Source organism: Oncorhynchus masou, chromosome 32, assembly GCF_036934945.1.
Source record: "Oncorhynchus masou masou isolate Uvic2021 chromosome 32, UVic_Omas_1.1, whole genome shotgun sequence".
NCBI lineage: Eukaryota > Metazoa > Chordata > Actinopteri > Salmoniformes > Salmonidae > Oncorhynchus > Oncorhynchus masou.
The window spans coordinates 44,590,418-44,605,783 of record NC_088243.1 but is presented as its reverse complement, the minus strand read 5'-3'; the positions used below and the strand labels follow the sequence as shown (position 1 = coordinate 44,605,783).

The window sequence follows — 15,366 nt, the reverse complement described above, 5'->3', positions numbered from 1 at the left end:
TACCAGCGCCTCTCCGCTTTCGTCGCCTCCAGTTCTTCCTTGGGACGGCGATATTCTCCAGGCTGTGCCCAGGGTCCTTTTCCGTCCAATATCTCCTCCCAAGTCCAGAAGTCCTGTGATCGCTGTTGCTGCCTTTGCTGCTTCTCCTGTGGCTCCTGCCTGTTGACACGTTGCTCGGTCCGTTTGTGGTGGGTGATTCTGTAACGGGTTTCTTCCAACTCCTCCTCTGACAAAGAGGTGGAACAAGGATCGGACCAAAATGCAGCGTGGTTCGTTAGATACATCTTTAATGATAAAGAAAACACGAACAATACAAAACAACAAACGTCGAAAACCGAAATAGCCCTGACTGGTGCAACAAACACAGAGACAGGAACAATCACCCACAAACACACAGTGAAACCCAGGCTACTTAAATATGGTTCCCAATCAGAGACAACGATAATCACCTGACTCTGATTGAGAACCGCCTCAGGCAGCCATAGACTAATCTGTACACCCCACACAACCCCAAGACGAAACACACTACAAATAAACCCATGTCACACCCTGGCCTGACCCAATAAATGAAGATAACATAATAAATATAGACCAGGGTGTGACAGGCACTTGCTTTGAATATAATTTGTATCCCTCATTTACTCAAGTGTTTCCTTTGTTTTGGCAGTTACCTGTATATTACTGTTAGACTACTAATCACCATATTCTGTGTACTGTTCTCCACACCAGCTTTGGGCTTTTGGTGCTTTACTGCCACCTGTTGAACAATACTTGCATGTGTCTGTATTTATTCAGTTGTGTGTGCGCAAGTCAGTCGGTCTGAGCATACATTGCAAAGGGGTATTTGTGTGACAGTATGTGTTTTTATTGACATTGTCAGGTAGCTCCACTAGTGTAGGAGATGCAAGCAGTGTTCATACTGGCTGTAGTGGCAGTCCCTATGGGTGTGCTGCTGTCAAGAACCGTGGCATGGATGTCCACTGGAAAGACACACTCAGAACTTATCGACCGCATGAGAGGTATGAGAGACTGATGTCAGTCCTGGGCTCCGTTCAGCAGGACACAACTTTGTTGAATGTTCAGATGGAAACATGTTACCTGTGGTTCTCAAACTTTTTTGGTTACTGTACCACCAAGTACCCCCTCATCCATTTTACCAGTAAGCCTATGGTCTCAAGAGTCTTCTCAAGTAGCCCCTGGGGATAAGCCAAGTACCCACAGGGGTACTACCCCTGTTTGAGAACCACTGATGTAGACCAAACATGCCTCTCTGGCATGTAGAGTAGGAAACATACTATTGCAAGAAGCAAACCGTTTTTTTTTTGTTTTTTTTTGCTGTTGAATATTGATGCCCATATCCTGCTAAAAAGCCACTGTGTTCAATGTGTGTGTGCATGCAAGCATGGTCGCACTCTTCTTGTTTTGTCTAGGCACTGGTGTACCACACACACCCGCAGCCCCCGCAAGGTTAAGGGGACCACAGGAAATTAGCTGTAAAACCGCAAAATGTTCTGTCAGCTTCATGGCAAAATGTGTAGAAAAGCAGGAAATTAGCTTTAAAAATGTATAATTCTCTCATCCTCATAGCAAAATGTGCAGAAAAGACAGCCAGGTCACCAATGACACAAGTCCGTATTTGACGTCTAGCCATGTCTGAGGACGTCAAGAGACGACGTGGAAACCGGCCACTAGGAGCAATAGTAAGCGCTGTTACCTTCAAGTAGGCTTGCTCCCCGATTGATCAGTTTGGCTGCTGGCTAGCGATACAAATAGTCTTGGTGGTTGCAGACTAATTCCATTTAAGAATGATGGAGGCCACTGTGTTCTTGGGGACCTTCAATGCTGCATAGATGTTTTAATACCCTTCCCCATATCTGTGCCTTGACACAATCTGACATGGTCTCAGAGATCTACGGACAATTCCTTTGGTTTTTGCTCTGTCAAATACGGTTAAGTATGGGACCTTATATAGACAGGTGTGTGCCTTTCCAAATCATGTCCTACTACTCTGCGTCTGACAGACACGGCGGTTGGAACCAAAAATCTCTAATTTGGTCTAATTTTATCAGACCAAAGGACAGATTTCCATTGGTCTAGTGTCCATTGCGCGTGTTTCTTGGTCCAAGCAAGTCTCTTCTTATTATTAGTCGGCTTTAGTTGTGGATTCTTTGCTGCAATTCCACCATGGAGGCCTGATTCTCCTCTGAACAGTTGATGTTGAGATGTATTACTTGAACTCTGTAAGTCATTTATTTGGGCTGTAATTTCTGAGGCTGGTAACTCTAGTGAACTTATCCTCTGCAGCAGAGGTAACCCTGGGTCTTCCTTTCCTGTGGCGGTCCTCATGAGAGCCAGTTTCATCATAGTGCTTGATGGTTTTTGCGACTGCACTTGAAGAAATTTTCAAAGTACTTGAAATTTTCCGAATTGTCTGACCTTCATGTCTTAAAGTAATGATGGACTGTCATGTCTCTTTGCTTATTTGAGCTGTTCTTGGCTATAATATGGACTTGTTTTTTTTTTCTTTCTTCTGAATACCACCCCTACCTTCAAACACATTTTAGAAGGAAAGAAATTACACAAATGAACTTTTAACAACGCACACCTGTTAATTGAAATGCATTCCAGGTGATTACCTCATGAAGCTGGTTGAGAGAATGCCAAGAGTGGGCAAAGCTGTCATTAAGACAAAGGGTGGCTACTTTGAAGAGTCTATATACATGATTCCATATGTGTTATTTCATAGTTTTAATGTCTTCACTATTATTCTACAATGTAGAAAATATTCAAATAAATAAAAACCCTTAAATGAATAGGTGTGTCTAAACTTTTGACTGGTAATGTATAAGCTATTCTGTTTTTTATTTATAGTAAATTTACAAACATTTCTAAAAACGTTTTTTTGCTTTGTCATCATGGGGTATTGTATGTAGATAGATAGATGAGTGAAAAAAAATCATTTAATCCATTTTAGAATAAGGCTGTAATGTAACAAAACGTGAAGAAAGGGAACGGGTCTGAATACTTTCAGAAAGCACTGTATACCTAAAGGGTCCACAAATCTAAATCAAGTAGCTAAATGATTCAAGGTATCTTAAAATAGTTCCATATGTTCCAAATTACCCTGCACTAGCTAAATCAGGGGCAAGATTTTACTTTTAAGGGAAGACACGCCTCTGGGGGCGGACCACAAGAGGTGAAAACTACGAGCTCAACCTTTCTCTCTTGTCATGACTACAGAAGAGGTCTTCCTCCGATTGAAGTTCAGTGCGTTTTCCTTCGACCCGCGCACGAAATGTCAACGATGGGCAGCTCTCTGTGCGCCGCGGCACTTTTAGCTTTTCTGGTCTTTTCTTTAAGTCTTTTTGTGAAAAGTTGGCACTTCAGAGTTCATAAAGGAATTTTTACCAATGGAACTATTGAGGATGGTTTTGTTATGGAGCGTAACGGATTAGTTCGTGAACTCAACGAAAGACGCAAGGAAATTCTTCCTTTCCTCATCTCTTCTGGGGTAAAGAGGTTATTGGATGAATCGGGACACTTTGGGCAGCACAAATCATTTGAAAGTAAACATTTGGATGTTAGTTTGGAGAATGAGAGTGACGTTTCCAGTGGATTTATTAGAATGAATAAGGATCATATTGGCTGTGATCAGCTTGTTGATATGAAAGCTGTGGATATCCTTGGCTCGGGCTATACCAAAATAGTACTTAAAGTTTTGCTATCGGAGGGACAGTCTGTGGCATTGAAAACTGTGTACGATCAAGGAACTGACATGGAGAGATGTCTCGAGGATTTTAAAGACCCCTTGGGCTGTCACGAGCTCGTGTCTTTTAAACTGAAAAAAGAAATAGTTTTATTGCAGAGACTGCAACATCCAAACATCATAAAGGTAGGTGAATAAAGTATTATTCATGAAATAAATAATTAGCCTAAAGTAAACAGTAGAATATAACTTTATTGATCTCCAGGGTGTATAGGCTAATCAAGGTGTCAGAAGCTTACATACATCACAAGCACACAACATAAACGTTACAGACAACATGGCCTACAGTGCTAGAAACCATTGATGCGACTTTGCTGTCTATTTAAGGAGCTAACTGCTTCCCTGTGCCTATATGCTCTGCTGCATGTGGAATATTGATGAAAAGCCTCACTGCATCTGTTGGACCTTCCCATGTAATTCAATTAAACCTCTTGAATCTCCCCTGACCTTGAGTCACAGTTCTGCACCAGAAGCTGGAGGAGATACAATGCCCCTTTCTATCTGTTAACCTAGAATAGGTGTAAAAATCCCCAAAGTCTATTTAATCAATCCATTACGGTCAAATGTGCAACTTGAATGTAAACAATCCTGACCTGTTTACAGGCTACCGTGTAACACAGTTTAATGAATACCTTTATGAACGCACCTATTCACTGTAATAGGCCAGAGTAGAACACCACATTGTACTGGTTTGTCCTGAGAACATTTTTTTATTTTTATTATGCTTCGCTCACATAATTGTATCCCTATGCTTTACTAGTTTACATTCCCGGTGTCAGGTTTACTGTGACACTAATAATGCACTATAACATATTTCCTTTCTGCAGCTCCGAGGCCACTGCGAGGACAGTGTGGGGGCAGGAGGCATCACAGCCATCCTGGAGCAGGGCTTCCCACTGCAGATGATCCAGCTCCTACAGAGCCCCTGGGAGGAACGATTTCGGGTAAGAAGACCACTAGGCCCTCTGTCTCTCTCTGATCTCTCATCACACACACACACGCACGCACGCACGCACGCACGCACGCACGCACACACACACACACACACACACACACACACACACACACACACACACACACACACACACACACACACACACTTAATCTCCCTCTCTCTACCATGCCCCTCCTCCTCCACATCCCTGGAGAGAGTGTTAATCAGGAGTGGCCCACCCCCTGGCTCCCTCTGGGGCATACCTGGGGTGGGGATGGGAGGGATGGGGGTGGAGAAGGAGCTGCTGTTGGAGGATGACATTCTTTGCCTGGAGTGGATTAACCCAGGCCCCATCTCCATTCCAAATGAGCCTGATCAAATACTCTGAAGGATAGATGTCTGCGTTTAGGCGGATCTTGAATGTCGGTCCCCTCTTCTCGTGCCTTAAGCCCTCTAGTATCTTCTAGTGTGCGTAGTGCGTAGTGTGTGTGACACTGATAGTGTGTGTGTGAGGGAGCATGCATGAGTGTGCATGGGTATATGTCCAGAAGTACATCAGTTTTCCTGTTTCCTTCAGGCCAAGTAATTTCAAGCATCCACGAAAGTGAGAAATGAGTAACAGTGAGCAACAGTTAGGGGTGAGGTGTTAAAGGAACACTTATTTCAACATGCCTGGTCTCTCGGAGCAAAACGCTTCACCGCTGTAGAGTCATTCAAAAATGTGTTTGGTTTCATCCACCTCTGTTTTTTATAGCGCTGCGGCTGCACTGAGAGACGTTCAACAGACTCGCCGGGTTACCTAATGTCCCAACTATGTTTGCAGCGTGACAAAATCATTTTCTGCCGCATCAACGCTTGGCAAATGCTACCCGTTTCATTTCTTTGTGGGCTGTGCCAACACGATGCTTGTTCCACCTCTTTGTTTCATCTTGACAATTCTTCTATGGCTCATGTTGTACAGGGATGCAGTAACAAGCATAGACGTGATGTGACGCAGCAACTGCACAAATGTTCTGAAAAAGCAGTGTGATAGAAGAAGAGTCTTTGTGCAATATAATTTATTTTCTTCTTCTTTCCTTTTTAGAGTGGGTAACACGTTACAAGATGTTGCCCATAAACCTGTGTAGTAACCTTTTAATTACACTTGTAACAACAATGTATTACAATGTATTTTCTTGCACATATTTTTTACATACCACAGGACATATGCGAAAGAGCAGACAGTCACAATAATACTATCACATACAATGACATCATCCCCATATCACCAAGTACATATGACATATACTTTACATGTCAATGGACAACAGAGTAGACAATGGCAACCATAATGTCAACAACATCCAACCTGTACATTTTTCCCTCAGGTTTGTTTGGGCCTGGTGAGGCTTCTCCACTACCTCTCCCACTCCCCTCTGGGCTCAGTGGCTCTATTGGACTTCCAGCCCCGTCAGTTTGTCATGGTGTCTGGGGAGCTGAAGCTCACAGACCTGGATGACGCCAGCGTGACGGAGCCTGCCTGTCAGATGGACCAGGACTGCATCTTACAGTTCCCCCTTCGCAACTTCAGCCTTCCCTGCTCGGCCCAGGGAGTGTGTGAGGGCCTCAACGAGATGAGGAATCTCTACAACGCCTACAGGTAATATAGCTGCACTACCATTGCTAGGCTAAATCTGGGTAAAAAAAACAGAGCCATTTTCAAGTGTTTTGCCAGGTTGGTGAGATGTCATTGCTGCACTCCTAGGGATAGTTTCACAGATCCAGAAGTTTCTGCTAGACTAAAAAACATGCTTAACGGAGTCTCTCCAATAACCAGGTTTCCATCCAACCATTTCATGCCGGGACAATTTTATAAATGCCGACATACAATTTGTTCGTTCGACATGGTTGGATATTTTTCCGTCTGTAAAATTAATTATCCGAGAAATGGCAGTGCAAATATTGATACAATAACCATCATATCAAAGTAAACTTGGCGATGGAAATCATGCAGTTCATGAGGCTATAGATCAAATAAGGGTGGTGAAAGTGCAATTGATTAGCTTGATGGAATTTAACCGTAAAAGTTATTTTTATGTCATCATGCACATACTTTTATCCATAATAAGTCAGTTTGATAGAAACACATCTCTAGCTGTGGAAAGTGAAATTCGTCCTACATTTATTTTTATTTTTTTACCTCTAGCGTCGAGCAATCCCGTATCTGGGAGCGTAATCATAGCCTCAAGCTCATTAGCATAACGCAACGTTAACTATTTTTGAAAATCGCAAATGAAATTAAATAAATATATTGGCTCACATGCTTAGCCTTTTGTTAACAACACTGTCATCTCAGATTTTCAAAATATGCTTTTCAACCATAGCTACACAAGCATTTGTGTAAGAGTATTGACAGCTAGCATAGCATTAAGCCTAGCATTCAGCAGGCAACATTTTCACAAAAACAAGAAAAGCATTCAAATAAAATCATTTACCTTTGAAGAACTTCGGATGTTTTCAATGAGGAGACTCTCAGTTAGATAGCAAATGTTCAGTTTTTCCAAAAAGATTATTTATGTAGGAGAAATCGCTCCGTTTTGTTCATCACGTTTGACTAAGAAGAAAAAAACGAAAGTTCAGTCATTACAACGCCAAACTTTTTTCCAAATTAACTCCATAATATCGACAGAAACATGGCAAACGTTGTTTAGAATCAATCTTCCATGTGTTTTTCACATATCTTTCCGATGATAAATCATTCGTGGCAGTTGCCTTTCTCTTCTGAACCAAATGGAAACGTGCATGCAGCTGGAGATTACGCAATAATTTCGACGGAGGACACCAGGCGGACACCTGGTAAATGTAGTCTCTTATGGTCAATCTTCCAATGATATGCCTACAAATACGTCACAATGCTGCAGACACCCTGGGGAAACAACAGAAAGTGTAGGCTCATTCCTTGCACATTCACAGCCATATCAGGAGACATTGGAACACAGCACATTCAAAATCTGGGTCATTTGCTGTATGAAATTTCATCTTGGTTTCGCCTGTAGCATTAGTTCTGGGGCAATCACAGGCAATATCTTTGCAGTTTTGGAAACGTCAGAGTGTTTTCTTTCCAAAGCTGTCAATTATATGCATAGTCAAGCATCTTTTCGTGACAAAATATCTTGTTTAAAACGGGAAAAAAAAATATTCAAAAATTAAAAGAGCGCCCCCTATATCGAAGAAGTTAAGCATTGGAAAGGTGGGTGAGATGTGTTATAGCTCGCTTTGTTCTGTGACACTGCCATTTTGTAGGCTACATATATTCACTCATGATTCTGCCAGGTTTACTGCACGCTTGGTTTAATAGTGTGATGAAGAGTCAACATTTCATGAAATATGTGACGGGACTTGTCTAAATGAGAAGTGTTTATTTTACCCTTGCCTCAGGTATTTTTTCACCTATCTGCTGCCTCACCAAGCCCCGCCTGCTCTGAGACATCTGGTGGATCACATCATGAACTCAACGGGTGAGGACTGGAGTAGACTGAACATGACCCGCCATTACTATTAATCATTTGGAAAGACCAAATATGTCCCTTTCATATGTCATGTTAAAACCTAGAGTTTTTCCCTAACCATGTGCGCCTGACTAGGAAAAACTTTAGGCCCTAGTTGGAGTTGGTCATACTCTTCTATGTGAACAATACCATTTCCCCCACATATGAACATAACTAGAGTCAGGTGTTTTGACCGACCACATTAGCCTGACCAGGAAAAACAAATTGCTCACATATGACCAAGCGTGTGACCAATTCCAGGGGTGTTTCCACTCATACCTTTTCTGTGCTGACCAGTTCCGCTGTGTTTCTCCAGGAGAGCTGAAAGGGGATGTGAATGACACGCTGGAAACTTTTGAAGACATGTTCCATCTGTACAAATCCGGCCTGCACCTGGACAACATGCCTTCGTCAATAATCAGAGGTATGAAGTGAACCCCTTCTTACCACAGTCTCCTGTTTTCTTTGATTCTTTGGTCTAAATGTCTTTTACAGTGCTCCAGACTGGCCCAGATCCTGCAGCTGTATTTTCAAGCTGCTCAATGGTTTATACGGCTACATTATGAGTAGTAATCATAGTAAGCTCGGGAAGTGGATTGATTGGACTGAGTCTGGAAATATGAAGGAATGCTTTAGACCAACAGTGTTGTGATATATTAACACTGTAAGCTGCTAGGTCACGGCAAAGCAGTTCACAGTTCCTTTTTAGAACTCTAGTTCTCAAGTACGTGTCTTCAGTTACAGGCAAAATTGATTCCTGGGCCTATAGATCTCATGAATGGTATGTTGAATTAGAATTTTTTGAGTATCTGGAACTCCATAGACAGAGGATATACATGGGAGACTCACTGTCCAATACTTAAAATAAAACAGATAATCCCAATGTCTTCCCTTTTTCCAGATGATTTTCTTCTACTGAGTGTTCTTATAAAGAGCCTTAAAGTGACCCTATGTTTGCCGCACTAATGCCCCAACTGGAGCGGTTGTTCCCCTATTAATATGCCCCCTCCAACATTTTTAACTCCGGCCTTGTAGGTTTAGGTGAAGGAGTACCAATGGAGTAACATGACACCCCTGCCATCTTCCCCTCACTGTGAATGAGTTGACTTCTGTTCTGATGTTGGGTCAGAGGGGGTCAGGCGCTCCTAATTTGCAGCCCATGAAAATGTTTAGCAGATGAGTTTGGCCCAGGCCCCACAACGTCTCTGAAAGACTCTGGTGTTTCTTCTCCCCCCATTAGATTATGCAGTCATGAAAGGCATGAGCACCTCTGGAAATATGGAATACAGATGCTGGCCCTCGTACAACCACCAAGGCTGTATGCTGTCGGTGCACAGCGACAAGGAGGCGGCCTTTATCTGTAACTCCCTTCCTCAGTGCACTAGCTTCAGCCTGAGCGACCAGAGGACTTGGACAGGTTAGTGTCACTGACTGTCAGCCTTGAGGCATTGACCGAATTGTGGTTGTCATCTCGAGTGGAATTGGAAAATGATTTATCTCTGGGAACTCCTAGTTGTCATTAATAAGCATGCCTAAAGCCTTCACATTTAAACCCCTTAATACTTAACTTTTATGGGTGCTCTCTTTATTGAACATTTGGCCTTTAAACATGATATCAAGCTCCAGTTGAGATGTACTGTAATTCTGAGTCACTGAAGAACTTTACTTTGGCATTTTTGTTATTTCTTTGCCTTTGCTTGTCTGCAGGACGTCTCCTCGCCTCGTTCCAAAGTGGTTTCAGCCATTTGGTTACAAATGGGAACTCGGAGGTGTATTTGAAAAAGATAAAAGCATCACCAGGAACTACGGTGTAAGGAGTGGGACAACGGGAGTTGGGGAATGCAGGGAGGGTGTTTTTGAAGCGAATTAATGAATGTGATATATTTATAGGGCTTTTGCTCAGTGGCTTGTTTGATCTGGCTGCCAATCCTGCATGCTGCCAATAATTATTTAAAGGGATTCCCCATCAGATATAATTATGAAAAAATAGTGCCCTCACTGTTCAGCCCCCCCCCCCCCTCTCTCTCTCTCTTTATTTGCATTGTGTGTTGTGTTTGCGAGGCTACTTGAAGCCCCACTGACTGTTTGATGCCTGGATGAGAAAAAAAAGAAAAACAAGCTCTTGAACAACTACACTTTGATGTTAATGCGCCATGAAACTTTGTGGCTTTGCGTAGGTATACGGGTTTGTGCATTGAGGGCTGCACATGGTAACAAGCATATAAGTGCTTACATCACAGCAGTTGGCCAAGATGATTACAACCATTCCAGTCCCCAGTAGTTGTCTTTGATTTTAATGCCAAATTAAGTTAATGCCATATGTGATGTTAAAATATAATTATCATTACATTGTTTTGTGTTTAATATGTACACCTTGTGGGTGTGAACCTGTTTAACTTTTTCAATGAAAGGGATTCTGTTCAATGACAATTCATTCTGTACTTGACATTCTGTACTTTGTTATTATGGTTGTTTTATATTATAAATACTTTAATATATTTTGTTGTTTCGGAGTCTGTCTTTGTGAAACAGTATGCAATTCAAATGCTAGGATTCATTTGAACTAATAGCATATTCTATTCTTGTTAGTGACTATAGGAATTGATCTGCTCTATACCCTACTCCAACCAACCAATCACACAATGTGTGGGCATGTGTATGCACTCCTTTCAGCCCTCTCTTCCCACAATCTGTTACCCATTTCAAAGGGGGGAGATCCCAAGCCATACTGTGCTCTGCAAAGTTTACAAAAGCCCAGGGAATGCATGCCAATAATCACTTGCCGGGTCATTATGGGGCTTAATTAATACATGTAAATGTTCCTTGTTTTCAAGCTCTTTCTCATAGAACAGGCCCATAATACAAAGGAGCACTAAGAACAATTCAAAGTAAATCTCCTTTTAGCACACGAATGGGACCAACCATCTGCCCTGTTTTGGGGAGTTCCATTGAGGTGTGTGGGTATTGATGATATGCAGAGCCAGAGATAAGCTAAAATAGCTACAGCCTGGGGTTGGCCTGGTAGGTAAGGTTCTGGAGGGCTAAGGTGGGGGACGGGAGTGTCTCATTGTACCCAACCCTGGACCCCTACTGTCTATGTCAGAGGTGGTTGAATTGATAAGGCCTTGGGGAGATAAGCCTACTTGAATGACTAACTGCTCCACTGCTATCTGGACTGACCTGAATGTAAAGTAGTACTGAAGATACTGTAGTACTTGGCTGCGTTCAGCAGGGCACAACATTGTTGAAGTGAGGTCTCAAACTCCCGGAGGACATTGCTGCCATTTTACAGTGCCCTAACCAATTAAAATGTTATTGGTCACATACACATGGTTAGCAGATGTTAATGCGAGTGTAGCGAAATGCTTGTGTTTCTAGTTCCGACAACAAAGCAGTAATATCTAACAAGTAATCTAACAAAAATCACAACTACCTTATACACACAAATGTAAAGGGATTAATAATAATATGTACATATAAATATATGGATGAGTGATGGCTGTGCGTCATAGGCAAGATGCAGTAGATGGTATGGTATATACATATGAGATTAGTATTGTAGCATATGTAGACATTATTAAAGTAACTATTAAATCCATTTATTAAATTTATTAAAGTGGCCAGAGATTTGAGTCTGTATGTTGGCAGTAGCCAATCTATGTTAGTGATGGCTGTTTAACAGTCTGAAGGCCTTAAGATAGAAGCTGTTTTTCAATCTCTCGGTCCCAGCTTTGATGTACCTGTACTGACCTCACCTTCTGGATGATAGCAGTGGCTCGGGTGGTTGTTGTCCCTGATAACATTTTTGGCCTTCCTGTGACATTGTGTGCTGTAGGTGCCCTGGAGGGCAGGTAGTTTGTCCCCGGTGATATGTTGGGCAGACCGCACTACCCTCTGAAGAGCCTTGTGGTTGTGGGTGGAGCAGTTGCCGTACCAGACGGTGATACAGCCCGACAGGATGCTCTCGATTGTGCATCTGTAAAAAAAAATAGTGTTTAAGGTACCAATCCAAAATTCTTCAGCCTCCTGAGATTGAAGAGGCGCTGTTGCACCTTCTTCCCCACGCTATCTGTGTGGATGGACCATTTCAGTTTCCACTACTGTCCCGTCAATGTGGATGGGGAGGGGGGGGCTCCCTCTGCTGTTTCCTGAAGTCCACGATCCTCTCCTTTGTTTAGTTGACATTGTGTGAGGTTATTTTCCTGACACCACACTCCGAGGGGCCTCACCTCTCTAGGACATCTCGTCGTTGTTGGTAATCAAGCCTCCCACTCTAGTGTCGTCTGCAATCTTGATGATTGAGTTGAAGGCGTGCATGGCCACGCAGTCAGGAGTGAACAGGAAGTACAGGAGAGGGCTGAGAATGCATCCTTGTGGGGCCCCAGTGTTGAGGATTAGCGGGGTGGAGATGTTGTTTCCCACCCTCACCACCTGTGGGCGGCCCGTCAGAAAGTCCAGGACTCAGTTGCAAGGGGGGGGTTGAGACCTAGGGTCTCGAGCTTAATGACGAGTTTGAAGGGTATTATGGTGTTAAATGCTGAGCTGTAGTCAATGAACAGCATTCTTACATACAGTAGGTTGTCTATTGTCCAAATGTGATAGGACAGTGTGCAGTGTGATGGTGATTGCGTCATCGGTGGACCTATTGGGGCGGTAAGCAAATTGGAGGTGATATGATCTTTGACTTGTCTCTCAAAGCACTTCATGATGACAGAAGTGAGTGCTAAGGAACGATAGTCATTAAGTTCAGTTACCTTAGCTTTTCTGGGAACAGGAACAATGGTGGCCATCTTGAAGCATGTGGGCACAGCATACTTGGGATAGGGATGGATTGAATATGTCTGTAAACACTCCACCCAGCTGGTCTGCGCAGGCTCTGAAGACGCGGCTAGGCATGCCGTCTGGGACTGCAGCCTTGTAAGGGTTAACACGTTTAAATGTTTTACTCACGTTGGCTATGGTGAAGGAGAGCCCACAGACTTTGGTAGCGTGGCACTGTATTGTCCTCAAAGTGAGTAAAGAAGTGGTTTAATTTGTCTGGGAGCAAGACGTCAATGTCTGCTTCGGGGCTGTTTTTCTTTTTGTAATCCGTGATCGACTGTTGACCCTGCCACATATGTCTTGTGTTTGAGCCGTTGAATTGCGACTACTTTGTCTCTATACTGACGGTTTGCTTATTTGATTGCCTAATAGCTACACTGTTTGTATTCGGTCATGTTTCCAGTCGCCTTGCCATGATTTAAAAGCGGTGGTTCGCAGTTTCAGTTTTGCGCGAATGCCAGACCACATCTCCCCATGCACTTGCTAATGAACTCGCTCACCGAGTCAGCATATACATCAATGTTGTTGTCAGACGCTACCTGGAACATATCCCAGTCCACTTGATCGAAGCAATCTTGAAGCATGGAATCTGATTGATCAGACCAGCATTGGATAGACCTGAGCATGGGCATTTCCTGTTTTAGTTTCTGTCTATAGGCAGGGAGCGACAAAATGGATTCATGGTCAGATTTGCCAAAGGGAGGGTGGGGGAGGGCTTTGTATGCATCGCTGAAGTTAGAGTAGCAATGGTCCAGAATGATATCAGGTCATGTCCCACATTCAATATGCTGATAGAATTTAGGAAGCCTTGTTCTCAGATTGGCTTTGCTAAAATCCCCAGCTCCAATAAATGCAACCTCGGGATATATGGTTTCCAGTTTACTTAGAGTCCAGTGAAGTTCTTTCAGGGCCGCCGAGGTATCTGCTTGGGGGGGGGTATACACGGCTGTGACTATCATCGAAGAGAATTATCTTGGTAGATAATGCGGTCGGCATTTGATTGTGAGGAATTCTAGGTCAGGTGAACAAAAGGACTTAAGTTCCTGTATGTTGCTATGATTATACCATTAGCCGTTATTCATAAGGCATACACCCCCGCCCTTCTTATTCCCAGAGAGATGTTTACTTCTGTCGGCCCAATGCACAAAGAATCCAGGTGGCTGTGCCGACTCTGACAGTATATCCCGAGTGAGCCATGTTTCCGTGATGTCTCTCTGGAAGGCAACTTGTGCCCTAATTTCATCCACCTTGTTGTCTAGAGTTTGGACATTGGCGAGTAATATGCGGTGGATGATGTGCTACCTTCTAAGTCTGACCAGTAGGCCACTCCGTCTGCCTCTCCTGCGGCAACTGCGTTGTTTTGGGTCGTACTCTGAGATAAGATCCCATGTCCAGGGTGGAGGTCCGAACAAAGGATCCGCTTCGGGAAAGTCGTATTCCTGGTCGTACTGTTGGTAAGTTGACGGCGCTTTTTTATCCAGTAGTTCTTCCCGGCTGTATGTATTAACACTTGAGATTTTCTGGGCTAACAAACAAAGTAATAATACATTTAAAAAATTAAAAAATTACTGCATAGTTTCCTAAGGACCTAAAGCGAGGCGACCATCTCTGTGCTATTGTGTGTGTTTGTCTGCGTTATTTGTAACTTATTTTGTTCATAATGTTTCTGCCACTGTCTCTTATGACCGAAAATAGCTTCTAGATATCAGGACAGCGATTACTCACCTGGTATTGGATGAAGATTTATCTTTAACGAGTCGGACGCAAAGGATTTACTAAAGACACCCAACGAGGCCCAAATCCCTGTGATTCATATGAGAAAGAGACGTAGGTCAGGGTGCTTTGTAACGATCCGACGGCAAGTGGGTAATCTGCCTCTACCATCAGCCCTACTGTGTTAGCCAACATACAATTATTGGGAAACAAAATAGACTAACTACGATCATGTATATCCTACCAACAGGACAATTAAAACTGTAAAATGTTATGTTTCACCGAGTCATGGGTGAATGACGACTTGAGTAACATACAGTTGGCGGGGGTTACACTGCATTGGCAAGATAGAACAGCCGCCTCCGGTAAGACAAGGGGTGGCGGTCTGTGTATAGTTGTAAACAACAGCTGGTGCATGAAATCTAATAGTAAGGAAGTCTCAAAGTTTGCTCGCCTGAGGTAGAGTATCTCATAATAAGCTGTAGACCATACTATTTAGCAAGAGCGTTTTCATCTATATTCTTCGTAGCTGTCTATTTACCACTACAAACCAATGCTGGCACTAAGACTGCACTCAATGTATATGGCCATAAGAAAACAGGAAA

The 15,366-nt window shown here is 43.1% G+C and overlaps 1 protein-coding gene across 1 annotated transcript; it reads left to right on the top strand.

Moving 5' to 3' along the window:
- The first annotated feature begins 3,255 nt into the window (after positions 1–3,255).
- pkdccb (protein kinase domain containing, cytoplasmic b) lies at positions 3,256–10,079 on the top strand. The gene is made up of 7 exons (XM_064955674.1): positions 3,256–3,892; positions 4,594–4,710; positions 6,068–6,339; positions 8,118–8,197; positions 8,544–8,651; positions 9,468–9,644; positions 9,935–10,079. The coding sequence occupies exons 1-7, from the start codon at positions 3,296–3,298 to the stop codon at positions 10,039–10,041; spliced, it is 1,458 nt and encodes a 485-aa protein (XP_064811746.1). The 5' UTR covers positions 3,256–3,295; the 3' UTR covers positions 10,042–10,079.
- The last annotated feature ends 5,287 nt before the right edge of the window (positions 10,080–15,366 follow it).

Bases quoted from the DNA above. Each gene is read 5' to 3' on its own strand.
- pkdccb (XM_064955674.1), top strand. From the start codon at position 3,296: ATGTCAACGATGGGCAGCTCTCTGTGCGCCGCGGCACTTTTAGCTTTT. The intron at 8,198-8,543 runs GTGAGGACTGGA...GTGTTTCTCCAG, and splicing joins TCACATCATGAACTCAACGG to GAGAGCTGAAAGGGGATGTG. The intron at 9,645-9,934 runs GTTAGTGTCACT...GCTTGTCTGCAG, and splicing joins CGACCAGAGGACTTGGACAG to GACGTCTCCTCGCCTCGTTC.